The 26,618-nt window shown below is 35.7% G+C and overlaps 1 protein-coding gene across 2 annotated transcripts; it reads right to left on the bottom strand.

The window, feature by feature from the left end:
• Window positions 1-252: 252 nt before the first annotated feature.
• Window positions 253-26,324, bottom strand: LOC143852556 (ARM repeat superfamily protein). 2 transcript variants are annotated; one of them, XM_077361984.1, is made up of 22 exons: window positions 26,048-26,324; window positions 23,049-23,150; window positions 20,422-20,565; window positions 20,258-20,338; window positions 20,086-20,155; window positions 19,925-19,995; window positions 19,676-19,839; window positions 18,815-18,886; window positions 18,474-18,708; window positions 14,936-14,998; window positions 14,512-14,784; window positions 9,101-9,214; window positions 8,780-8,906; window positions 8,518-8,687; window positions 8,311-8,412; window positions 6,394-6,497; window positions 5,984-6,284; window positions 5,376-5,620; window positions 3,879-4,382; window positions 3,164-3,458; window positions 2,863-3,046; window positions 253-738 (listed from the first exon to the last, which is right to left on the bottom strand). In XM_077361984.1, the coding sequence occupies exons 1-22, from the start codon at window positions 26,153-26,155 to the stop codon at window positions 659-661; spliced, it is 3,609 nt and encodes a 1,202-aa protein (XP_077218099.1). In that variant the 5' UTR covers window positions 26,156-26,324; the 3' UTR covers window positions 253-658. The 2 variants fall into 2 exon arrangements, with proteins under 2 accessions (XP_077218099.1, XP_077218100.1); XM_077361985.1 differs by lacking the exons at window positions 8,311-8,412; window positions 8,518-8,687 and having other exon boundaries at window positions 8,772-8,906.
• Window positions 26,325-26,618: the final 294 nt, after the last annotated feature.

The following is a 26,618-nucleotide window of genomic DNA, read 5'->3' as shown; positions in this document are numbered from 1 at the left end:
GGGCAAAACCATAAAAAATTTACACCTCAAGAGGGAAGGAAATCGAATAATTCCAAATCCGACCTAGAGAAACCTTCCCTCACTGACCTATCAGCCTCAGAATTTGCCGACCTCCTTACAAGATGATACTTTGGTCTAATGGCACTTTTGGGACAAAACTTGTTTTCTTAACTCTTAAGGAAAAATTGCCAACGGGGGACATCAAAATACGAGAATTGCCAACTGGGGACACACTTTTGAAAAATTGGTAGAGGGATGAAATGGGGTTATTAAGTCTCTAAAAGGGGTTATCAACCCTCTTTAAAATTGTATATACAGGGAATATAACAATTGTACGGGGAATGCTTCAAACTACAACAACTAGAGGGGCAAAGGAAAATGACACGATATATAAAACAAACTTGATTTCCATCTTTCAAATATGAAAACCCAGTATGAACTAAAATAAAATAAAACAGGGAACTGTAATGCAACTTCGTCCCAAAACTCAGGATATGATATGATTTTCAGTTTTCACCTTCCCCCATTGCCGAAAAAAATGTTCCGTTTCTTCACAAGTGTATCTTCCGAGAACGTTTGGCCTCTCATTCTGTTTAGAACTTTGAATCTATACCCATCTCTGTACAGAAAAATCTACATCATCAGTTGATTATGTCCTTTATGTTATTGCTGCTAATCCCACAAGACTATCCCCTTCGACACTGGGGTCGGGAACTGAGGCGGCATTGCGAGTTCTAGCTGTAAAGAGTATAAAAGAACCGGTCATCATGAATTGATTTCAAAATCATAAAGTAAATCACTAGCAATGGCAATCAGTTGTTAGCCTCCATAGCAGGCAAAACTAGAATGTTTGTGTATGATTCTCAACCGATTAGTTAAGAAAAGGAAAACATAATGAATTCAAAGTATAGATTTTCTTCCTGTTATATTTATTATAGTTAGATTATTGATTGGGATTTTGTGTTTCTTTTTGTTGCCTTAAGGTGGAAAATAATGTAAGTTTACACCAAAAAAAAAAACAGATAAACTCGTGACAATAACACCAAGAGTCTTATAGATCTTCACAAAAAAGCTACTGATATAAAACATCAATATAGTTGATCAAAGAAGGATAGAATCCAAAATGAGAAAGGAAAAACTTGTAACTATTTATTAATGTCTTGAAAAGTAGATAAAAAAGTCATGCAGGTAGACCTGAAACCTGAAGCACTTTCAAACCTTAGTAAAACATAAATAAAGCATAATTTTGATTTTAGAGAAGCCCAAATAAAAATAGAAAATTTATTACAAGTTGCTGACCAAGAAACACTGCACATTTTTCTTGACAAACGGAGCTCATTATTGATGTTAGAAAAAACAAGAAAACTAATTTCAATGATAACGGAGATTTTGATTTTTAGAACTGATCTCTGAAATTCAGAATTTTAGAATCAAATAAAGAGTTTCAAAAAAACAGATAAAAGAAGGTTTTTTTTAATGATAAAAGGAGGTTTAAAAACTGAAAACAGGTGAGATCAGAATAAACGTTGGGAGAGGTTAAACATTTGTAGTGAGTTTGACCCTTTATTATAAGGAACCGAAAAATAAAATCAAGGGATCTCATCCGGTTAATCAAATAAGGTGGAGAATTGTTCTAATAAACAGTCGGTAATATCTAAGAAGCTATGGTTTAAAGAAGCTTGATGTTTCAAAAAATCCAATTCAAGCAATCATTCCCAAGTGAGTATACATAGAGTTTGGAAGCAATATATGCATAAACAACACTTATTTCAGAGAAATTCTTCAATTATTCTATTGAATAAATGAACTAGAGATTAAAATTTAAGGAAGTGTGAGTTCCAAATCATAAAAAAGATAAAGAAAAATATAAAGGGTTTAAGCCTTTCCCTGCAGAAATGGCAACCAAAAAAAGCTTGTTTCGTGTGTGTAGATGGAGATGCGGTGTACGATGGGTCACAGTGAACTTGTTTGAAGACCATTAAAAATGATGAACTGGATTGCTGCCCAAGTGTTAAAGAAAATGAAAGAAGGAAGAAAAATCGAATCTCACTTGTGCAACAGGGAGAACTTTCTTCGCTATGACTCTCTCTTGATGAGAATTGTGTGTAGATAAGGCTCTTGGTAGGGCATTTTATAGATAGAGGAGAGAGCTTGTGGGGATATGGATTTGATTTCAGTTTAATTTCAGAAAACATGGTGTATTTAGTGATTAGAAATTGGGAAAAGGGGACTGAATAGAGGTTTTGCCCAGGGATGGAGGATCTAGGGGGGTGATTGGATTCGTGCATTTTGGGGAAGGTTTTAGGCCTGTTTCGAAAAACAGGGGATGGTGTCATTTTAGAGAAGAAATGGTTTGGAAAAGAGAGCACTTGTTTTCGAGGGCTTAATGAAAATTCTTGTAAATTTGAAGGTTTTTTTTTCTTCGCTATTCATATACGTAAAGGAGAGCTAATGGCACGGAACGGTACAGAGTGGGTGTCGTGGCATGGAACTGTGCAAAGTGGGGGCATCTTGTGCAGTTAGGCTATTTCATACTAGGAGAGGTGTGTGGGTATAATAAGAACTATTATGGGTGTTCTGAAAAGTGGATTTGAAAAGGAAAAAACACTAAAGTGCTAACAGTTGGCATCCCTGTTTAAACACTCCATATTTCAACCATCTACTCGCCTGAGTTGAATTGGTTTTACCTAGGCATTCTTGCTCAAGCCTGAGTTCTACCCAATTAAATCAACCAACAATTAGATTCAATTGTGAACCAAAATAGCTTTTCAAAAGTGTTCAAATACCATCTAATATTTACATGAGGGGAACTTCCTCAAAACAATGCGCAATTCATAAGCGAAGAAGTCACAGAATTCTTACCATAAACATTTGTAATGACATTAGTGCTTTTCTGAGCTGCAAGTGCTTTCAACTTATTTCCTGTTGCTAATAAAAGCAAGCTCCTCATATTCTGCTTTTGTTCTTTCGGACTACATGTTTTTGCTAGGGCATCTTCAAAAGCCCGTAAATCAGCCTCTGTAATGCAAGGAAGAGACAGCAGAACCTGCCACAAAAGGGAAATCACACCTCACCATCAGAAATTGGGGTCCACATATAAAAAACAAAAGGGTGCCCATATCTTTTGTGATTAAATCAATCAAAAACTAAATATTCAATTGACCTGTCTGGGAGCAGGGTGCCTGTCAGAGAGAAATATAAAGATTTCACGACAGAGACCAACAAGATCTGCACTGATAATAGCATTTGACTCAAGAGCCAAACCCTGAATAATTGCATAAAACAGATCTTTAGCAACAAATTCCCCGAGTTCCATGTTATTTGTCGAAGCAGCGAGAAGAACAACGGCCCCACAGAAGGAAGCAATTTTGGCCACAGATTCACCATCAGTCCATGCAAAAGCTTCCACGCAGATTTGCAATGCAGGAAGAGCTGGAGCTTTATGATTTAAGAGAAAGCTGCAAATATGAATAAGATACAAGCATTGCCCTATGGAAAATACTAGAACATCAAGAATGAAATAAATAGGGAGGGGATGTTGAAAAAATCAGGCCATAAACAATTACTACCAAGGTTTAAAATTTCGGTTTCAGTTTCGGACATAGTCGAAACAGAAATTTAGGCCGAAATACCGAAATTTTGCCAAAATTCAGTAAAATAAATAAATAAATAATTTCAAACTTGTGCCGGGATTTTGGAAAAAAGTAAATTTCAGCCGAAATTGCCGAAATTTAGGCCAAAATTTTCCGAAATTTCGTTTTCAGATAATTTCGGTTTCGGTCTCGACCGAAATCCGAAATTTCGAATTTCAGTCAAATTTTAAAACCATGAATACTACATCGTTACATACTTATAAGAATTATGATGATTAAACATACCCAACCAGAGAGCCTGTAGCGAATGCATCCAACTCTTTAAGGGAGGACATCTCTGCACGACTGGCATGTCCAAACTGTTCCAAAGAAGGAATTCCTTTATTTAGCCCTGGTGATGCTAAAACTGAGAGAAGAGAACATATCTCCCTAGTCAAATCTCGAAGAAGCTTTTCCTCCATTACTTCCACCTTTAAGTCCAATCCAGAAAGATTACCACAATTATCTGGAACCTTTGCTCTACCATCACGTAAAAGACTGGACCATGAACAACTGAGAGCATGGTGACAATGTAGAAATAATGGATGCAAGAGTTTTTCTAGCCACTCCTCCCATAAATCGGCAGGGCAAAACTTGACTAAAGGAATCAGAACTAAGTGAACAAGTAGGCGTATATGCCTGAACTCCATTGATTGAATATTCTCCGTAAGAGCTAGAGCAACAGAAGGAATATCCAAGCATCGGAAAGCGCTACCCCCTACGGTTGTTGACAGGCCTAAAACATTATACCTACAGCCACAAAACATATGTCAACATAAAAATAAAGTATCATTGTGTTCTGAAAAAGAGAACAAAATAATTTCAGATAGAAACTTGTCTGATCTATTGCATTTTATTAATAAAGGGAGAAGGTGTTATAACCCTTAATCACTCAATTAGTCAATTGTGACTACTTTTACACATCAAAACAGATTCAAACCAAAGTTATATTCACAAAGATTTGCCATGTCCAAAGAGGTAGGGAGCTGTGCGTTTTGTTTTAAATAGGTAGAAGAACACTGGTTTTTGCTAGCAAAAGGCAATATTGCAAAGAGTTTTTATACAAGCAAGGAAAATAAACATCACACACTCCAAGAGCAAGGAATTAAAAGCAAGCATGAATAGCAACAAAATAAAATCTATGTGCAGATAGGTTTTGCAGATATATAGGACACATGAAATGGCAAGGACCTATGTTACACAGATACACACGATATGATATTCAGAGTCATACTAGATATTGCACGCATTATTTAATTTGTCAAATCCACTATTGTTTCAAATAGATTGCATGACACTCTTTTCGAATTGACTATCATGTTCTTTTTCTTGTTAGTTTGTGAATTTGCAGTTCAATTTTTTAGTATGGAGCCCTATAGACGCTATAACCAATATATCATTAATTCGTTATTCAAAGTTAAATCTTGTTCACAGCCAAAAGGAAGTGCAATTGTTTCAGCAGCACTGCTTATCATGGCATAAGTCAAAAAACCTATTGACAAAGAAAAAGGTATGAGCACTTGAACGCAGCTGGATAATATGGGTAAGAAGTTGCACAAATAACTATTCCCAAGAAATTTATGACCAATCCCCTAGGCACTGTGAGATGAACTTAGTAATTTTAATAACGTCTATAAACAGTGAAAAGGCAATAAAAACAATAAGAATTGTATAAACATAATTGCTCAACAAGCTCCAAGCGGCCAAAGGGCTAACAACATAGTTATTTATCCTTGTACTTACCCACTATCTCTGATACCTTTCAACCAGTTCCGAATGTTATTTTCATTTGCCTCAGCAGACCCTTCCTTATTTATGTCAACCTGAGAACTGTCTGTATAAGTTAGCATGTTCTTTGGCACTTTATAGTTCCCTTCCCCAAGAAGACTGGCTTGTTCAACTTGGCTCATACTCATCGCGGCTCTAATCTCTACTGGTAACACCTGAGTAATTGGTGGAGACCAAAGAGAATGTATAGAACGAAGAAGCTGCAGATCAACAAATGCACAATGCAGCTTATTACTCTAAATGTATATGGCCACAAAGAACATAAGTATGCAGTCAATGCCATGGATTTAAATTTCGGTTTTGGTTTCACCCTTGGCCAAAACCAAAATTTTGGCCGAAATTTCAAAAATAGTAATATTTTAAAATTTTCGGAATAGTTTGCCAAATTTCGGTTTCAGTCCCATCCGAAATCCGAAATTTCGGATTTTGGACGAAATTAAAAACCATGGTCACAGCATTAACGATGTTATAGAAATTATTCTTTTTTTATTAATAAATTTTAAGTGGATTAATTATATCAAAATGAAAAAAATGGAACCTCTTCCTACGAACATTACACTTACCCTTAAGAGGGGAGGAAGCATCCATGATAAATGAGAAGCCATTGGGTGAGAAGGGGTAGAATCTTCACTTGTTAATGAACCGATTTGCAACTTGGAACTTGCTTTTTTTATAGCACTCCTTTTAAGAGCCTTCTCAAAGAATGTTACAGTGTGGTAAATTGACCACATAAATTCTGTCTCTGAGCACAGGCGGACCAAACCTAATGGGTCAGACAAATAAACATTTTGCCACTCTATCTGCATCCACTGTTTGCTCAAGGGTTCAAGTAACCAGGCCAAGACTTCTTGTTGCTGTTGAATACTGCATAAAGAGAAGAAATGTAAGAGAACATCATTCCCAACACATTTTCATTAAGCAATCTCACAGAAACCAAAAACCTAAAAAGAGCCCTAGAGAAACAAGCAATTACCCTGCAGCAGAAGCCATAACAAGGAATGCTTCACCTAGAAGATTATGCTCTCCACGAAGTAGCCGCCCTTCTTGTTGGAGATAAGCCATGGTGTCCGCAATACTCTGCAACATAAAAAAATACACTCATAAAGAACAACCGTGATGTGTATATTTTACATGGATGCACCGGCTGGACAAGGAAAACATGTAAAAACTTCCAGTTAAAATATATTGATGGAACTATAGTATTCATAGCTGTCAACCCGTGACTCCATTTCTTAATTTTATGACTCGTGATTCGTAAGAATTTTTGACAGGAACAGAAATTTAGTTGAAAAGCGTAGGTGCCCCCTGTACAAGGCACCGAAGTGATCTATAGGTTGCCCCGTTAGCTCGCTACCAAAGGAATCTTTCTCTCCTCCACCTCCTTCTCAATCTTTCTCGAAGGGTAGAGGGAATTAGATAATTCTAAATTCAAATCCAATCCCGACTTAATTCGCGATATATATCAAAAGATGAAGCATGGAAAAATATAACCCAATAGCACATAGATAAAGCGCTAAACCAAAAATATAAATAACTATATGCTTGTAACCTGCATGCACAAAATAATTAAGTTCTAAGTTCCAACTTCCAAGTTTTCAACCATCAAAACAAGAAAGCCCAGGCCCAACGACTCGACTCGTAAGAGTGTTATTTTTTCGAGTCGACTACCAGCGACTCATTCGAGTCACTAGACGACTCGGACAAATCATTAAGGCATTAGTTGAAGAACTTTTATGCTATGGATGGGCCAATCGGAATTTTGCGATCAGTTGAAGAACATTGTTAATGCTTCATCAATGTCTTTTGCCCCTATAAACCTAATATAAATTGGTGGGTAAGTGTAAAAGAATTTGGTTATATTGTTAGCACATAAGTCAAGTGTGCCATGGGTCTATTGATTGCTACCTTCAATAGAAAAAGACAAATCATTGAAGGTAATAATGGTGGCTAATGGTATTGTTTACACGAACATAAAAGTATAAAACGGAAGAACAAGAAAGAAAGATCAGCGGTAAAAAAAAGTATTCATTCATATGGGAAGAATAAATTGAATGAAAGTAAACCCAAGAAATAATTGCTTACAGAAGATACTAATGCACTTGCAGGATGAACTTAAAGTCTCACAACTTAGATTGCACTGAACTTTAAGAATTAACATAATCACTAGATTGGAATGCATACATCCATCTTCAAAACATGTGATTATTGTAAGCTAGCATTTGAAAGTGAAACAGCCATTCAGCCGTTAAAACATAGAAGAAAGATTCACACAAAAATATTATCTAGCAATAAGGGATTAAAAAAGGAAAATATCCAGCAAAAAAACACTTGCTATCACAGGTATCTAATACAATAAGCTGGGATGAAAAGAGGAGAGTTTTTTCGATTTTTTTGAAAATTACGTGAGAATTACACCTCACATTTTTTGACTTTTTTGAACAAATGCACCCATTCAACTCATATAATTTCAATCCTACCCGCCCCCTCCTTTATGCTTTTAACAAAGGCACCCATTGAATCATATAATTTCAATCCTACCCCTCCTTTATGCTTTTAACAAAGGCACCCATTAAAGCCGTATAATTTCGATCTTACCCCCCTCCTTTATGGTTTTTTAATTAAAAAACTATAGGGTGATCTTAACCATCCGATTTAAGATAAGAGGAATTATGGAAACATCTATAGATTGGAGGGCTAGGATCAGCCTATGGAAATGATTTTTGGGGCACAACCTATTTATGTTGTGTTCCATCACATGGACGGTTTGGATCAACCTATGACGTGGTCCGTACCGTTCTTTGTCGGCCCGTGCATCGCACGGGTTTTTTACTAGTAAAATTAATTGCAATTTACTAAGCTTAACTGCTATTGACAGCAGTCATGAAGTAACCTTCATATGAGGAAGAAGGCTTTTGTCTGCAGTTTTCGCAATCCGTATAAACGATGAGCAGATCTGTAACCTTGCATGTCGTGCATTGATTGAAGAAGGGTCCTGTATCAATTAGGTAGCAAAATGTCAATTAAGCGCATGCTTAAAATTGACCAAATCTCCATCAACTAAAAACTTAAAGACGGTATAAACAAAATCTAGCACAACCTTAAGAGCACAAGGTAGTGATGTTAGAAGTTCAAAAAGTTTATTGATGACACCACCAACTGCATCTGGGAAGTGTTTCAACAAGGGACCCAATGCATCTAAATATCGTCCGAGCATTTCCGCTAGTGTTGGCTCCATCCATTTCAAAGAAAGAAGTTGTTGAAGTAAGCCTTCAGTTCACAAGCACACACATGTTTTCAGTAAACCCTACAAGGAAAGCATTGTTGAGCTCTAATAATGAATAGAAAACTCACTGGACAACCTTCCAGTATACTGCGCAATGCAAACTGAATTTCAGAACCACTGCCGCCAAATTCAGTTGATCCATCGAAAATTGTGCTCACAATCATTTCTAGCGCCAGTTGCATACTTTCCATTACTGACAAGTCCTGAAAATATACAAGACAAAAATATATTACTATGAGAAAAGGTTGAGAACATGTCAATGTCAGCGTGAGCATAAGGTATCATTTTCTTGCTAGGAGACTAACATAAAAAATATTTAATTGAGAACCCCAAGATTCCAAAAGTTAACAAACTGATGCTTCCACAATACTTCCCCAGTTAAGCGCTTATAACAAACCTGAGCAGGCACTGGAGTGTGCAAAGGGCTCTTAATAATTTTATCAATTCTCTGTGAAACCCTTGCTGCCGCTATTATTGGCTTGTGGAAAGCAATGAATCGGATTAGCTCCAACTGCAACAAAAAACCAGCAAAACAGCAATAGAACAATATAAGGATTCTGATAATCTAAAGGCAAGCTAAATTATTGGTTATATCTACAAACTATTACATATTTAAATCTCAATAAGTTTAGTTTTGAGGCACCTTGGGAAATATGCATGAAGCGCTAGGGAAACATATAAGATAGTAGATCAATGGAAACAATCACCGTGAAATGCCACAGATACAATGAGCCAGACTAGTTCACCAAGAAAACAGTAATTCAAGTGATTTTCATGTCAATATGCATAACTTTATTTTATGTATTTTAATCTACAGTAACCTAATTTAGATAATCGATAGGCTAAAATCAGTCTAAAACCAACTTTGATATTATTAAAACAACATTAACTTTACTTGGTTATTGCCTACCAAAAAAATTACATGGTTATTAAATACGCTAAGCCTCTTACCTTCGCAAAAGTTTAATAATCAATTAAAATTTGTTTTGCTAACCTACTAAAATAATCATAGCTTTCCATACATTAACCTCAATAAAATAAGCTTACTTTTACTAAAATGCATCTTTCTTTTTGCCAGCAATTTGTCTCTTTACTTCCATCTGCCTCAAGGCTTCGAGAGTTTGGTAGCATGAAAAATCGAAGTATGAAGATGGGGTTGATGAAGAAGTGGGTTATGGGAGTGTAGAAAGCATATGGCAAAGAGTCCAGTGGGGTTTGGTGGTGCGAATTGTGCAAGATGTGTTTGCTAGTAACTTGTAAGATGGTTTCACAAGTCATAGTCGAACTGATGTGCCAAATAGCATTTGACTGCAGAAGATGGAGAAAATAAAGAAGCTCACAGGTTGGCTGGTGCAAGGGGTTCCAGACTTTCAGATGATCAATTTTATGACCAATATGTCCGTTCACATTTTTACAAACGAATGATGTGCAAGTTAGAAGGTCTGTCCCATATGAGCTAGCATTAATTATATTTCTTTTAAGTTGTTGCTTAAGTTATGGGGCTATTTTAGTCCGTTGTCTTTTCACTTTAAGTTTGGGTGATTTAGATTAGATCTACTTAAGGATGGAGACTTATTTTCATTAGGGCTGCATGCTTTGCTTAAAACCTATGATTCATGGAGTGTCGCGTGTCGACACTGGCACGAGTGTCAAACACGGCAAACCCCAAAAATTTAGAAACGGACAAGGTTCTGAAAATCAGAATCGAATCATAAATCGTAACAGGGTTCGAATCGTAAATCGGAGGATTTTTTCAGATTTATAAATAAAAATGAGAAAAAAATATTAAAGGGTAAAAAATAAGGAATAAAATGAGTAATTTTTTTTGAGGCACCTTGGGAAATATGCATGAAGCGCAAGGGAAACATATAAGATAGTAGATCAATGGAAACAATCACCTTGAAATGCCACAGATACAATGAGCCAGACTAGTTCACGAAGAAAACAGTAATCCAAGAGATTTTCATGTAATAAGAAAAATAAGAATAAGAATAAAATGAGTAATGATCTATTTTCCATTTGAAACTATTAAATTAAATATAAAATTCTATGATTAGTAATCCGAAGCACAAACTCTATTCATCGCACAATAAATTACTAAACAAAGCACAAACTATATTCATCATACAATAAATCATTATATAATTTATCACAACAGTAAACAAAGCACATACTCAAATCTATATAATAATCATACAAAGAAATGTCAGCAATAAACAAAACATTTTGAAATCACAATCAGTTCTCAAAACCCAAAACAAACAGAATCATAAAAATCATAAAAAGAATTGTAAAAATTGTACGATTCACTTGAATCGTAAGATTTTTACAAAAAATGATTCTTTGTCCGATTAGAATCGTTCAACCCACGAATTGATTTGAATCGTAAGATTTTAACAACAGAGGTCAAACGGGGACACAGCTAAAATAGAAAGTTTATATATAATCATAATTTGTCGATACGGATTTGTGTGTCAAGTTTCGACACATATATGAGGTGTCTGACATGGCAACATCTAAAAATTTAGAAATGGTGACACGTACCTGCACATAAAATTATTGATTATTACACAAATATGTGTCCACACCCCCACATTTACTCTAACACTCCTAGCAAAACATTTAAAAGTGTTGAAAGGAGTGTCGACACGTGTGGACATGTGTGTCAGCAATAAATTCAAAGTGTTGGTTGAATCATAGCTTAAAACATATATCACTGGGCATGCAGAGGAGATCAACAATTGAAGTTTTAAATAGAAAGCATATTTTCAGGATTTCATTAATGTTTCGGTCGAAATATGCGAAACATGCAACCAACCATGCAACCTTTCGGATAAAAAAACAAAGACATTTCAATAGCTGACAAAAATCGACTCCACTTGCAGAAAAGAGAAGAAACATGAGATTTGATATTTCCAAAAAAAAGGACAAAAAATAAAAAGAAAAGCCAGGGAAAGAATCTTGCTTGTATTTCGTACCAAAAAGTTTTCGTGATTTTACAAGATTTCGGCTGAAATTTCATACCGAAACCGAAATGTTTAGGTTTCGCTGATGACCGAAATTTAAAAACTGAAATGTTTCGGTTTCATTGATGATCGCAACCAAAATTTAAAACCTTGGGTCCACAGTGATTTGTACGGGAAAGAGGAAGATGCAGATCCAAGATTCATCATGAAAAAACAAAGATCTGAAATCTAAAGGTAGATATTTTACTTACTTGATTTCCTACTTTTTCATTTTATTACCATAAATCCTTCTATTTCATTTTTTTAATCTGTTTTCCAACGAATTTTATGTGCAATTTTTCATGTGTTTGTGCCTCTGGAATATTTTGATTTTTTTTCTACAAGCTTTTAGGCATAAATATGTGCATTTATGTTTCTTTATTCTTTATTTTGATTTGAAATTAAAGGAATCCATGGCAGAAATATTTTTTCATAGGGTTTTGTTTCCCCCAACAATCTCAAATGTTTCCCCCCGATCCCCCCGATTTTTCCCAATCTATCTTAGTTTCGTTCCTCTGTGGCTTCAATCCCAGTTCAAATGCATTTCAGAATAGTTACCATATTCCCAAAATTTGAGGTACATCTTCTCCTAGTTTCGTTCCTCTGTGGCCTCAATCTCAGTTCAAATGCATTTCAGAATAGTTTCCATATTCCCAAAAATTGAGGTTCCCCAATCCATTTCTGAAATTTTCCTCAAAAAATTCTTTTGTCCCATTTCTCCTTCCCCACCCCTCTGATGGTTTACTATAGCTGCAAGTATAGCTCTCGTGAGAATGAGCTAGGTTACAAGTGCTGTAGATTCATATTGAGCAAGTTGTTCAACACCTCGAGGGGCACTAAGGCACCTGACCCTAGCCCCACCTAGGCTACTCATAGACTAAGAAGGAATTAAAGCATATTTAGGGCAAATATCCTATAATGATGTCCATACCACACATCCAGCAGCCCTCACTATATATAAGACACACCCTAAAATTGCATGGAACATTCCTACTCTGATCAAACGGGCTTTTGCTCATTCCAAGGCAACAGCCGTCCACTTGTGCTTCAACTTTCCAGTTGCACGTCCACCACCCTGATGATACGAAATTGGTCCAAATATTGTGACATGGCCCATCCATGAAGGGGCCCATAAATGAACGGCATAAATCACCTTACATATCGCCACATGTACAATGGGAGCGGATCAAACACCATTGCAGGATATTTGGCCCAATCGTATATAATTTTTTGTTCAGAAAGCCATTTATGCATGGCAACAAAAGTTTGTTGGCATCATAAATAAAAAATAAATAAATTAGGTCACAAGAAATCTTTAATCTTAAACGATATTATACCTTACTCTTTAGATATAAAGGAATTTTTCCTTTCAATAAGAATATCTCTTAAAATCTAGGCTACAAGTCATGCCAGATTAGAAGAGAATTTGGCACAAATCATGCAAGATTCAAGTGTCATTGTATATTGACATTTAGATTGTGTAGTGGGACAAAAATGCCATTTATTTATTAGCGTTTAAATACAATTCCTACGATATGCACCCATGAATATCAAATATGAAAAAGCAATATCAATAATTTTTTCATTAGAAAGAAGAGAAAGTATTTTATTAACCTTTTAATCCTTTTTTCCAATTCTAACTTACCAAATGTCTCACAAGAACTGCTTTTTAGCTCAAAACCAAGTGAAAACTGTTTGGTTCCAGCCGTAAATATTTCATAAATCTTCAGTTTTCAGTATTCACATAATACATAAAGTATATCAAGCTTCAGTATGGAACGGCCAAGAATTATGCATTACAAACATATTTTCCGATTCATACGGAAGCAGCAACAAATGCAACATAGCTTATAATCATTACATAATTAATTTGGGGTAGCCAGTTCAATTATAGTTAAATTTACTTTAGTAAACACAAGCATAAAATTAGGTCACAAGAAATCTTAAATCTTTTTTCCTTTTTTTTTTTTTTTGGAAGAGGACAAGAAATCTTTAATCTTAAACAATATTATACCTCACTCCCCAGCTTACTAATCAAAAAAGAATTACACCTCACTCTTTAGAAATGAAGGAATTTTTCCTTTCAATAAGAATATCTCTTAAAATCTTGGCTACAAGTCATGCCAGATTAGAAAAGACTTTGACACAAATCATGCAAGATTCAAGTGTCATTGTATATTGACATTTAGATTATGTGTAGTGGGACAAAAATGCCATTTATTTATTAGAGTTTAAATACAATTCCTACAATATGCACCCATGAATATCAAAAATGAAAAAGCATTATCAATAATTTTTTCATAAGAAATAATAGAAAGTGTTTTATTAACCTTTTAATCCATTTTTCCAATCCTAACTTACCAAATGTCTCACAAGAACTGCTTTCTAGCTCAAAACCCAGTGAATTCTTTCCAGCCGTAAATATTTCATAAATCTTCAGTTTTCAGTATTCACATACTACATAAAGTATATCAAGCTTCAGTATGGAACGGCCAAGAATTATGTATTACAAACATATTTTCCGATTCATAGGGAAGCATCAACAAATGCAACATTGCTTCTAATCATTACATAATTAACTTGGGTAGCCAGTTCAATTATAGTAAAATTTACGTTAGTCACAAGCATACAAAGTTTTTAAAAAAATGAGTTAAATTTACTTTAGTAAACACAAGCATACAAAGATTAAAAGAAAATGAGTGCTGCATTATGGATGTTATAATTTGATAGAAGAACAAATTAACTAGAGTACAATATGGCAACCGGAAGGTAGAAAAAGGGATAGTTACAGTCTAAAGCATACCAGCCTGGAACGATATTGGCTGAAGTCTCCCTTGCCATCAAAGTCATCACTCCACAACTCTAATGCCCCAGCAGAAAGATTAGTTCCAGGTTGAACCTTTTCCTTGAGCATTCGCAGGAAAGAAACATCCAAAATTGCACTACAAATATCATCATTAATGATAATTGGCACCCCTTTCTTTTCCTTGTCTGCCTGTCCAAAACCAGAGACAGAATGGTCTCCGGGTACTTGTGCAGAAATCTTTGGCTTGGACACTGACTCCCTCATTAGTGCCTGTCAGGAAAAAGTGAAGCGGCAGAAAAATATTTAAGAGGTGATGAATCACTGCCCTAACATTGCAGAAGAGCAACTTAAAAAAAAAAAAAAATTGCCCATGATTCATAAGACCGCTTAGCAAATTAATATGACAAAAGTTTCCACATACCAGCCAAAAAAGTAAAGACTGAAAATGGAGTGCAAGCTTGAAGTGTTGGAAATATTCCAGCATCTAAAAAAAACATGTGTCAAAATCAGTAATTAACCAGAAAGTAATTTAAACATGGAAACAAATTTAAACATTCAAATATTTGCAGAAGAAACAAAAATTGGGTAGAACCCAACATAAATATATGATTGAGTCATGATCAACCCATAGACCAACATAAGCACAGCCCTCTCAGATTACGAGACTGAAAACCACCACTCAATCTAAGTTACATGAAGTGGGAGCAAGAGAATGGTATTTTTTTTAATTGGGTTTGAACGTCAAGAGAATGGCATTCTCAAAAGAACTCCATGTTGCCTAGAACCCAGAGGCATCATACTATGTAGAAATCAAAGCTAAATTTCAATAATATTTGCATTCTTTCTTTTTCTTTTCCAACTCACGGTGAATAAAAAATTTTGAATTCTTAACAATATGGAGGTTCCTGGTCCATAAATTAGAGATCTTCAATATGGTGATGTGGAGCACTGTGAAATGAGAGAAGATTCATGATTGGAGTGGGAGCCAGCTATGAACAACAACAGAACTAGTAGGACTTTCCGTTACTAACTGCTAGACTATAAGTGTCAACATCATTTTCAAACTTTAAAATAAATTTCTCAAGTTTATTAGCATATGTTGATTCATATAGCATCTTAATGCTAAAAGTTACATTTATTAATTCACCTCAAGCGGCAATAAGATCAGATTAGTTGCATGCAAAACTAATATCAAAATGATCATGGCAGGCTAGACTAAAACCTAATCCAAATTAGTAAGTTCTTCTCATCCCCATCAAGACCCCCAATGTCGGGAAGGCTCCTCCAATGGCAAGATTGTGCTTCATCTCTACGGGAGTAGTAAAGGTTCTACTGTTAATAATGCCAAAATTCGTAAAGCTGGAGTAGGAGAAGCTCTCTCTGATTCAAATAGAGAATTTGTGGCATTTAGAAGGGACTTCGAGGTTCGACAATTTCAATATGGACCTTATTTTGTTTTGAGGAAAAAGAAAAAAAGAGACTTCTCCTCTTGGTCATCTCCTCCAAGCGTGTATTTGGGGGCGGAGCTTCGCTTAGATTTGGATATTTCCCCTTTGATAAGTGGCATTCTTATTCTCTTGTCCATCATATCCTGATTAAGGTTTTTTAGTTCTCCATGTGAATATATTTGCGCTTTATCTCTTATTTTCAGTTGGATATTTCCCTCTGATAAGTGGGATTCTTATTCTCATGTCCATCATATCCTGATTAAGGTTTTTTTGTTTTCTCCATGTGAATATAATTTCGCCAAATCTCTTATTTTCAGTCCTAGTTCTATTCTTAGGGAAGTTTTGGGGATTGTTTTATGTTATAATCGTCCTGAGATTGAATTTGATCAATCATCTTGGACTGATTTGATGTTTAAAATCCTTCCACGGACTGCATCACATGTTTTTATGGGAGTTTTTTTTTTAAGAAAAACTACTGTAATTTAATAGGGTATCAGTTAGAGAATTCAAATGGCTGATTGTATGGTTTGTGGATGATGAAACATGGCAGTCATGTCATGCCTATGTGGCTTGGGTGGAGTGTCCAAGGTGCATTCCCGCCATAATGCAGCTGCCAGATATTGAACCTGAAGTTTGGACTTCTAGATGGAAGAATCTTCAAAAATGGTAAACTAGGAAGTTGTAGATATCTTTGTGCTCTTTCCAACAAGTTTTTTTTTTTTTTTTGAAAGATCTTTCCAACGAGTGTAAGAACTCGTAAATTGGACAAGTGGTTAGAAAGTTATGGCAGTTTTAGTAGATTGTGTCTGACTGGTATAAAATAAAGAATCTTCTTCGAAATATCTTCTTCCCTTCAACAGTTTCTCTAATTTGGAAGAAGAGGAAATCTAAAGCCTTTGTTGAATCCTTTAAGAGCCTTGAGGACCTAATTGAAGTTTCTAAAAACCAACAATGTTGAATGCTTTCATGGCATCCCCTTAACATGTTAATACCTAATGGATGGGTGTTTGCAAGGATTATTGTGTCAACGCTAGAAAGCCTGAGGTGAGCTCCATCAGTCACCTCAATAAAACTCCTAGGCCTAACAAGGTATTATGAACAACTACTAGCTCCCACAATCGTCACTAGAAAACATGTATCACTCACCATTGTACAGCCAAAAATTTCAAGGAAAATACTAGTACGTTCACGAAAATATTGAAATTGACACCAAAGACACCAATAATTTACCAAATGATTAAAGTCACCGGTTCCTAGTGGAAAACTAGCCAAGGAGAAGTGTAGACTTCCTTGTTAACAACTTTATTCCAACTGGAACAGCATCCTAACTTTAACTTTTGCAGTGAAAAACAAGTCAAAGCTCTCAAGAAAGCCATCAACAAATCACCATCCGATGACATGCTATTTCATGTATATTGAGCAACAGTCACGAAGATGTTACTGAGAAATTTCTAAACCTAAAAAACAAAGGAAACAAATAAAGTCAAGCATTAGAGGGGGACAAGCAACATTGTTGACATATTTGTATTTGATAAGAAAAAGCTTTTTACCCTTAGCAAGATTCCTCTAGAGCAATGTGAAATTACCCATTCCTTCAGTTCGAAATGCCTATTAGTCTATCACACACCCATATAGCTAAGGACTCCGATCTAACAAACAATAACAGGTTGCAAGGTTATATCATTATATACAAAGGCGCATTAGAGATGTCATGCCATACAAAATCCTAGACAAGAAAAGCCAATTGTAGGACTACATAGATGAAAATGGATGGGAACCACAAGCTGATAGCTCCATACAAGCTCATGAGGGCTCTCAAATCTTGGGTGAGTAGTCTAAGAGCTCTAGCAGAGGGCCAAAATAGAGGCATCGACTTGCACCCATAATGTGTTTGCAGAGAAGAAGATGATAGTTAAACCTGATGATTGGAAGTCTTTATTACTTTCAAAACGTGACAACCTTGTGATATAGCATAGAAAGTTCACCACATGCATTGGCTGGAAACCTTAGATAAGCGTTCTAAGTTGAAAATTGGAAGTTCATAGGTATCTTCCAGAATGCAATTGAACTTAACGATTGATGGCATGTTGATTATATATAACTTGCTTTGGATTTGGAACACAAAGAGCTAGTTTTGTCAATTCACAGCAAACTTGAAGATAAAGAAAAGAGAGAATCTTAGCAAAAAAAAAACAAGTATTCTAGTTATAAGCATTCTTTTGTGTACCTTTTATATGTTTTTGAAAAAAAAATTACAAATTAAACAGCATATTTGCCGCACCAGCTAAGTTATGGAACAAGGGAAAGCAATATCCAAACAGGTACACTCAAAATTAGCTGATATTAAACCAACTAGGTAGTTGAAAGAAGGCACGGACAATCAAAAGGACTTTTAACTTCCATCTGATCTAAAGCATGTATTTTCAAAATTCATCACCCAATCCCTACGCGTGAAAGCATAAGATAATCTAGAATTCCAGAGAGAACAATGCCAATATGTTCAGAAATCACCTGTTGAAGATAAAGAGAAAGTATAGCACTATCCCCAGCAATGCATTGCAAGTGTGAGGAACCCAAAGATACCATACTATCACATATGCATTCCGCAAACTCAAATTCACTTTCAGAAATACCACTAGCATGGGAGCTTGATCCGGATAAGATATTTCCAGATACATTCATTAAGATCTGAAAAATATTACCCATTGCGGAATCAAATTCAGAACCAGCATCAACAGGCCTTTTCCTGAAAATTAAATATTAGAATAAGATGAGAAATATAAGAGTTTCATCTGACAATTTATGAATCTTAAGTGACGTATAGATCCTTGAACGCAATTCTTTTTGCATACCTCCGGGAAACAAGTTTGAAGAATTCGCAAGCATGGAGACGAAACTCAACAGCAGAAAGTAAGATTCCACATCTGTTAAAAGAAAAGGTAAGGTTTTGAATTTCGGTTTCGGTTTCGGTTTCGGTCGTCATGGAAACAGAAACATCTTGGTTTCAGTGGAAATCATGTAAAATCATGGAAACATATGCAACTGATGAAAGTTCTTAATTAAAAAAAAAACATGGGCCATTTCAAAAAAATAAAAAAATAAAACACATGGGCAAATGATGAAATTTTAAGATGAGACTTTTGAAAATGCTAGAATAAGCACAAATACATACTTAGAAACCATCACATAAGCCAAAAAAAAAAAATCATCCATAATGGCTTAATCACATCATTTAAAAAAAAAGGCCTCATCACATCCAACAACTAGTGACAGTCTGCCCCTCTAAAAACCTCAACTCTATGTCAATACGACATAGTTATGAGGTATTATTAGTCCTATGCCAATCTGACATCTCATGCATAAGATACGATTACTTTGTTGTGCAATTCAATGATGTTGCCTGCCAAATATCATTCTCTGCATTAATTAAATGAAATGCCAATACTAACATCTTTGCATTTTTATGTCATTTCGACCATTTCAGTCGAATTTCGGAAATTTCGGTCAAATTTTGAGAATTTCAGCCAAATTTTGGGAATTTCGGTCAAAATTTCTGGGAAATAGTAGCATAAAAGGAAATCATATAAATTTTGTTTTAGTGAGGATGAAAATGGAAACATTCCGGTCATTTTGGAGAAATTAAAAACCATGCTTGAGGGAAAACATTAAAAAAAACACACACAATAAAGAAATTACTAGAAGGAAATGCATACCCATGAATCAGACCATATTTTGCGAGATCAGGTACAGGAGCCCACTCAGCGTATGCATTTACAGCATTTATAGCAGCTACTACTGTGGTTGCATGCTGTTTTGCAGTATCATATTGTTGTCTTCCTGCCTCACTCAAACCAGCTCCAAAGTGCTTATCAAGTAACTGAATCCCAAAAGAAATTTAGCTAGGTTGCTTCATGCTTCAAGTCATACTCTGTTGCAGGCAAGAAAAAAAAACTGCAACTTACATTGTACAGCAAAGGCAAAATTTCTGGCAAAGATTCAGTAAGCCCACGTAATAACAGCCTACGGCGGTCTCCTGTATGATGGCATCAACTCATAAGGTCCAGAAGATGTCAAGATGGAAAGAATAACACATTCTTAAGGTAAAATGACGCCTGCTAGAAACCTTCTAAATCTTCATTGTGAACTGTAATATCTTCAGGAAGCCATCTCAGCAACATCAGAACCAACTCGGCCTGAAAATATGTTAAAAAGGTTCAATCATACCTGGATTGCCTAGAAGTTTAGGATCATAATATGACAGAACCAAACTAGATAAATAGCGAGAAGAAACGTGCCTCTATAGGACCTCTGCTAGAAATGGAAATCAGAGATGGTAGCAATTCTTGCCATAGACTTAATCCTTCTCTCCTAACTACCTGTCATAAAAAAAAGTGTTGTGACAGCAAAAATATGAGCAGAAAGTTACAGCAAAAACCAATAACAAAAGTAAAAAAAAAACCTCGGCAACAAGTGCAGCAGTTTGACTCTTCAGTGCCCATTCTTCATGAGGGTTCGCTATATCAGAGATTAAACCAATTGCAACGTTGGAAAAATTTCTCCTTTCAGTAGAGCTGAATTCTTCCCATCGCAATCGAACCAAATTCTACAGATAAATCCAAAGAAGATGAACGCGCATGCTATATGATACAATTCACATACCCTTAGCAGGCAAAATGATAACTCAAATGAAAAGGAAAACAAAATAAAACATGCATAGCCTACGTTACACCGACACTCCAATTGGATGTTTTGCAATCAGTGTCAAACGCAAAGGTATGCGGCTCTTCTGAGATAATGACACTATAGGCATGTGTTACTGTATTTTCGCAAGAAAACCCCAGCTTATACACATCTCCCTTTCTTCCAAGGCTAATTTCACTTTTAGGTATCATTTGGTGGAAATTGCACATAAATTTATTTTCTACCCACTTTCTTATAAGACGCTACACCAATATGCTCAGCATTATCACATAAATACAGCAGTAACCCTGTATCTGGACTTCGCATTTTTCCTACAGCCCAACACCATACTGCATTGAGGACAAAAGGAGCAGGACAGTCTAACTGGTTAGAGCTTTAGCTAAATTTTTAACTTAAGAACAGAATAAAGTGCAATACAGTTTTCACATGATCTGATGTATTGGTCCATATTGATGTGTACTGCCTGCTGCTTCTCAGCTTTTCAGTTGGAAAGAAAAAAAAGAAGAAGCAAACTGTATTATCACCCAATACATACAGCATTCATTTAAAATAGTACAAAAAACAAAATATTGTGCAATATAATGTTTGTCATGGGTGATATGGCAGAATCAGAAAATCCATTACTTAAAACTAAGACTGCAACTTTCAGTTCAAAAAAAAAAAAAACTAACACTGCAACTTGCGTAAAGATTTACCTGACTCGCATCAAACTGACCTGAAAATACATTGGGTAGGGTTCAGAATCATGGGTCTTGGGTTGGATCGGTTTTCAGGTTGAAAAACCTAACCCAATCTTGGGTTAGTTTGGGTCTAAAATTAAAAAAACGAAACCCACCCGAAACCAATTGAATGGGGGACTGCTTAATCATTGGAAGAAGTTCAGCTTTAGTGCCAGGAAAACAATCTTATTCTCTTATAGGTGTACTTTGTATTTCTTAAATATCTCTTTGAATAACATGACACGCTATTTTCAGTATATTCGTATAATTTTTTTCATTGAGTTGATCAGGTTTGTAATGTGAAAAATGTAGTTCCATCCTTAAATATACGCACTTGATGACTTGAATTTAGAGATTATTGGTATGAAGATTTTTATTTTTATTTTGAATGGTTGGTGTTAAGATTTGATGTTTTCTGCGATGCTTGAAATTAGTTACAACCTTAAGCTACACATTTTTTTAATGGAGCAATTTTATTAAAAATAAAAATGGGGTGGGGGAAGCCCTGACCCAACCTGAAGCCAATTGCATTAGGGGCTGACGGAAACAGTAGCACAAATAATGTATCTAATTTAAGACCAGCTCTAGTTCTTTGGAAAATTTGTTTCCTTCTTTAGGTCGAGAAAACTTTTCCTGCTTGGTCCGTTGGTCATACAGTTTTCTTTAGGCACCAAATAATAAAGGCCTTTTTTTATATTAACATATTTGAACATTGATACTCTCCTCTTTCAACTTCCATTCTAAGATTTAAGATTTAAATGGGATCAGAGTCCTAGGACAAAAAAACTAAAATCGGCAGAGAAGATCTTGGATATCTTCTTTGTTGTGAGCTATTGGCTCAGTTTATTTAAGATGCATTTGGATTTGCATGAAGTTCAATGCGAGAATGTGGAAAACCCCGACCCAAGAAACTATCTCGGGTAACGTCAAGTTTATGAATATTAAGGTTTCCGATAAAAAAAATGACCCGACCCGACCTGAGATAATTTCTTGAGTACGGTAGGTTTTTGGAAACCCGATCAGCCTGACCCGGGTTGCAACCCTACTTTAAACCATGATTTTTACATGCAAAAGGAGTAAACAAAGAGGGCATATCCTGTAAAAATTTAAATTAATTGAAGCTACACCTCAGTCGATAAAAAAAATTAACTCTTTTTCCCATTGACTGAGAAAGGTCGCATTAGAAGCATCCAAAGGCTGAATATAATAAGGATGCCTGAAAATATCATTAAAAAATTAAGGATGCTTGAAAAAACTGCCACTAAGCAGGAGCAGGAATGATATCATTTCTTAGATAAGGTTCTTCACACTTGCTTCCAGCTGTGTTTCTTAAATAATAAACTTACAACAGTCAGTTCACTTAAGAGGATCCTTGTGGTCCTGAGTTTATTTCTTGACAGGAAATCTGTCCTTGTGTTCCCGAGTTTATTTCTTGACAGTAATCTGTCTAATTTTAGTGAGTATTTCCCATAGTTGGGCTTCTCGATCAGAATCAATAAAATCTGAACTCTGCTCTTCAGTTCGGACTTACTAACTACCATTTAGTATGAAATGAGGCTCAACACAGTAACATGACCATGTCTTATGTCAGTTATATGGATGGTAATTCAACAATGACAAGTGTTTCTTCCTGTAAAAGTAAAAACAGTCGTATATGGGAATGAACCTGCAACATTTTGAATGCATGCAACCGAATCTCAGAAGACCAATCCTTCCTAACCAAAGCAAAGGACGTGTTTGCTAAAATACGAATATCTCCAGCTTTTATCTGCAAAGTTTTAAAACCCAAAGGTGAATAAGGATCATTAGAATAGACATTCAAAACAATAGGCAGGATTCAAGTGATTTTATTGTGCACAATTAACAAAAAAAAATGAGGAACCTCAAGAAATGATAATATTTTAAGTCATTGATTTGCATGGGGAAAAAGAACTAATCATGGTACCAGGATAATAAAAGTTCAAATAACTTCATGGGACAAATTTTGATCATGGTAGTACAACTTGGATCTAACGGCATATCCTAGAGAATTAAAGGTACATTCCCGCATTGACTGTGTAGACAATTATCCACTTATAGGAACAGGACAAAGAAATGATATGTGAAGAAAAAGAAAATTTCAGTATTCACGAACAAGGTTTCAAATTTCGGTTTTGGAATGTGTTTTGTTCCTCACTGAAACCGAAATTTCGACGAAATCAAATAAAATAATATTTTATCTCGTACAAAATTTCGAACAAAATTGCTGAGGAAAATATAAAATAAAGAATAAAATCCAGATTTTTTGGAGATTTTCCTTAAATTTCGGACCAAAATTTCAGGGAAAACGAAATTTCGACGGAAATTTCAAAATTTCAGTCGAAATTTTGCAACATTTCGAGTTTACCCAATTTCGGTTTCGGGGTTGACCGAAACCCTAAAATTTCGGATTTCGGTCAAAATTTAAAACCTTGTTCATGAAATCATATGGCATTCTAGTAAATAAGGCAATTACTCAAGACTCGGATGAGTAAATATGGCCAAAGGTTCCCAAATCAATGACCCAGCGAGATGACCTCTTTGAAATAAAAAAGTGCAAGATTAAATAGGTTAACAAAAGTAGCCATGGATGTAGAGAGATGACTTGTGAGCTATCAGGAGGATTTAACAAGCTTTGCATACTCATCTCATGAAAGCGACTCTGAATCACCGCCAAAACTGTATTGTTGGTTTCCAATTGAACTACTTGGCTGCATACAATCTCCTACTATATATAGAACCTGATTAGTCCAAGCAGGCTTTCCAAATGTTGCGGAGATATATTGTATTTTGGCAGTGGTTCATCACCCTGGCGGACTAATGTGCATGACGTAGATGGTGGTCTAGTTGGAGGTGCAGGGGCTCTCTGCTGGGTTTCCGAGGCAGCGTCCTAAAGTAAAAGTTTATTTTATTGAATTGTACTAGGGGAGTATCGGTAATTCTTGATGCAGTGGCATTAATATATATATATATATATATATATATATATATATATATATATATATATAACCCATATATTAGGGTTACGTGTTGTAGGGGCCTTTTGGCATTCTTCACTGAAAGAAAATGTAGAAAAGAGATTTTGCAACCATAATATCAAAATAGTGAAACTCACCTCTCCTGTGTACGTAGGCACACTACCAAACCACGTAACACTTGTGTTTCTTAGTTTCTGTGTTTGTGTTTATTGCATCTCACCTTGTCACTGGCTACAGATCAAGTTTGATCCTATTTTGGGGGAGATTAAGAGATCTCTGAGTTTATAACACCAAACTTGTCCTGACATTTGCCTGAATAGTGATTAGTAAAGCCATCATCCCACGGCTTCTACCACATCCGCCTCCCGAACCACGACCCCATGGCCCAACCAAAAACACTACCACAATCTCTGGCTCCATCAACTGCCTATAGATGTTGTCCAAATAAATCCACCACCAACACTGTCATCAGAGGCTAAAGAAACTCCAATACGTAGGAGTAGAAACATAAACTAGTAAGAGAGAGAAGCTCTATATTGGCTAAGATGTGTCCACGAACTGAATAATATTTCGCCACTCTAAACCCTTAAACTGTCTCTTCAACAAATCCACATCATAGGATAAGCATTGGCATACATTCATTTCTTCCCACATACCTCACAAAGTACTATGAGAATCTTGTTCCCTCGCTGCAACATAAAAATATTCTTGAACAATCCATAAACATGAGATACTTTCATCAGATGAATAGCTCCCTTACAATGTCCCAAACTTCTTTGGAATTGCATAGGCCGCACTTGCGGTTCCACATTATTCCACAGCCAAGTTATTATTTGATAATTCTCCCTCAGCCATAATTCCTAGGTAAAAAACACACTTTCCTCTGGCACCCAAGGCCTACCTTTCACATATTTAGCCCCGAGAATATAATTGTGCCAATTCAGTTGTACTAAGTTGCAATCCTAAGGTATACATGGGGGTTAGCAATTATTAAACATGTAAGGTCCATGCTCTTTGTGAGGAATTACGGGATTTTCTATCATTTGTTCTTTTACCACTAGTGATAAGTGACTCTCTCACTACACAACTCAACTCTAGTTGGTCGGCTAATGAATTCTTTAGAAAATTTTCATGAAGAAGGTGAAAGGATCTTCCCGGCTCAAAATGACTAAGTCTAATCTTGATACTAGTTGGGTTCGTCTACATGGATCATTTTCTTCTATTCTCTCCTATCCAACGTCATGTTCTCTCTTATGTTCCTAGCCCTCAAGTCTTTCCTCACTGTTTCTACCCAAATTGACTATCTCACTACTATTTGTTTTTTTATTTTCAGACTCACCAACTACCACTTGGATTCTGAACAGATATTAAGTTAGAGAATAAGAACTGTAAATTAAAACCAAGAAATCACATTCCTTTGCATGCAAGCAGCATAATGGTTCATGAGAGAGAGAGAGAGAGACTGATTAACAAAAAAAAACAAACCACGATGCGAGCCTCTATTAAATTGGAGGAAAGGATAATCTTAAGAATACATATAATCGAACTACACATGCATGTAGATAGCATTATGAACTAGGGTTTTGATAATTGAGTGTAAAAAGAATCAGAAAACAAATAAAACAGACTAGCGAAAGAGATAAATGGATTGAAAATGAAAAAATCTCACAGATTCTAAGTAAGAAACAGCAGCATTTCTGGATTCTGCTGGTGAATTCCAATCTAGGGCTGCTACTATAGCCCGAGCGACATTACTGGTAATGCTACTTTCGTCCATGGCAACGATTATCAAACCCTAAAGAGATAAACAGAATATTGGGGAGAAAAAAGGTTTCCCAAACACGAGCAGAGTATTGGATTTTTCTAGGGTTTTGGAAGAGATTGAGAATACGAAGTTGAGAGCATGGAGCAGAAAGAAAAAGAGGATTCTTACCCTTTACTTGACACACAAGAAAAAGGGGCAAAGACTGAGGGTAAAAAAACCTATAAATAAGGGGGGAGTGTCAAAAAAAGAGGTACTGATATCTGCACAGTAATGTCTTGATAATTGCACAAACTCTGCTGGCCCTTTCTTTTTTAGTTAGCTGTTGAGAGTTTTTTTTTTTAACCCTAATAATCTTTTAACAGCTGTTTAAATAATAAAAGACATTGTTGTGACAGGAAACAATACTATTGCCATTGCCAACCTCAAATCCTTTCCACACACCAAGTTCCATTTAAAGGATCCCGCGCATTAAAAT

Source organism: Tasmannia lanceolata, unplaced genomic scaffold, assembly GCF_043159265.1.
Source record: "Tasmannia lanceolata isolate RefF3 unplaced genomic scaffold, GAP_Taslan_0.1 ptg000019l, whole genome shotgun sequence".
Taxonomy (NCBI): Eukaryota; Viridiplantae; Streptophyta; class Magnoliopsida; order Canellales; family Winteraceae; genus Tasmannia; species Tasmannia lanceolata.
This window is presented reverse-complemented; position numbering and strand designations above follow the sequence as displayed.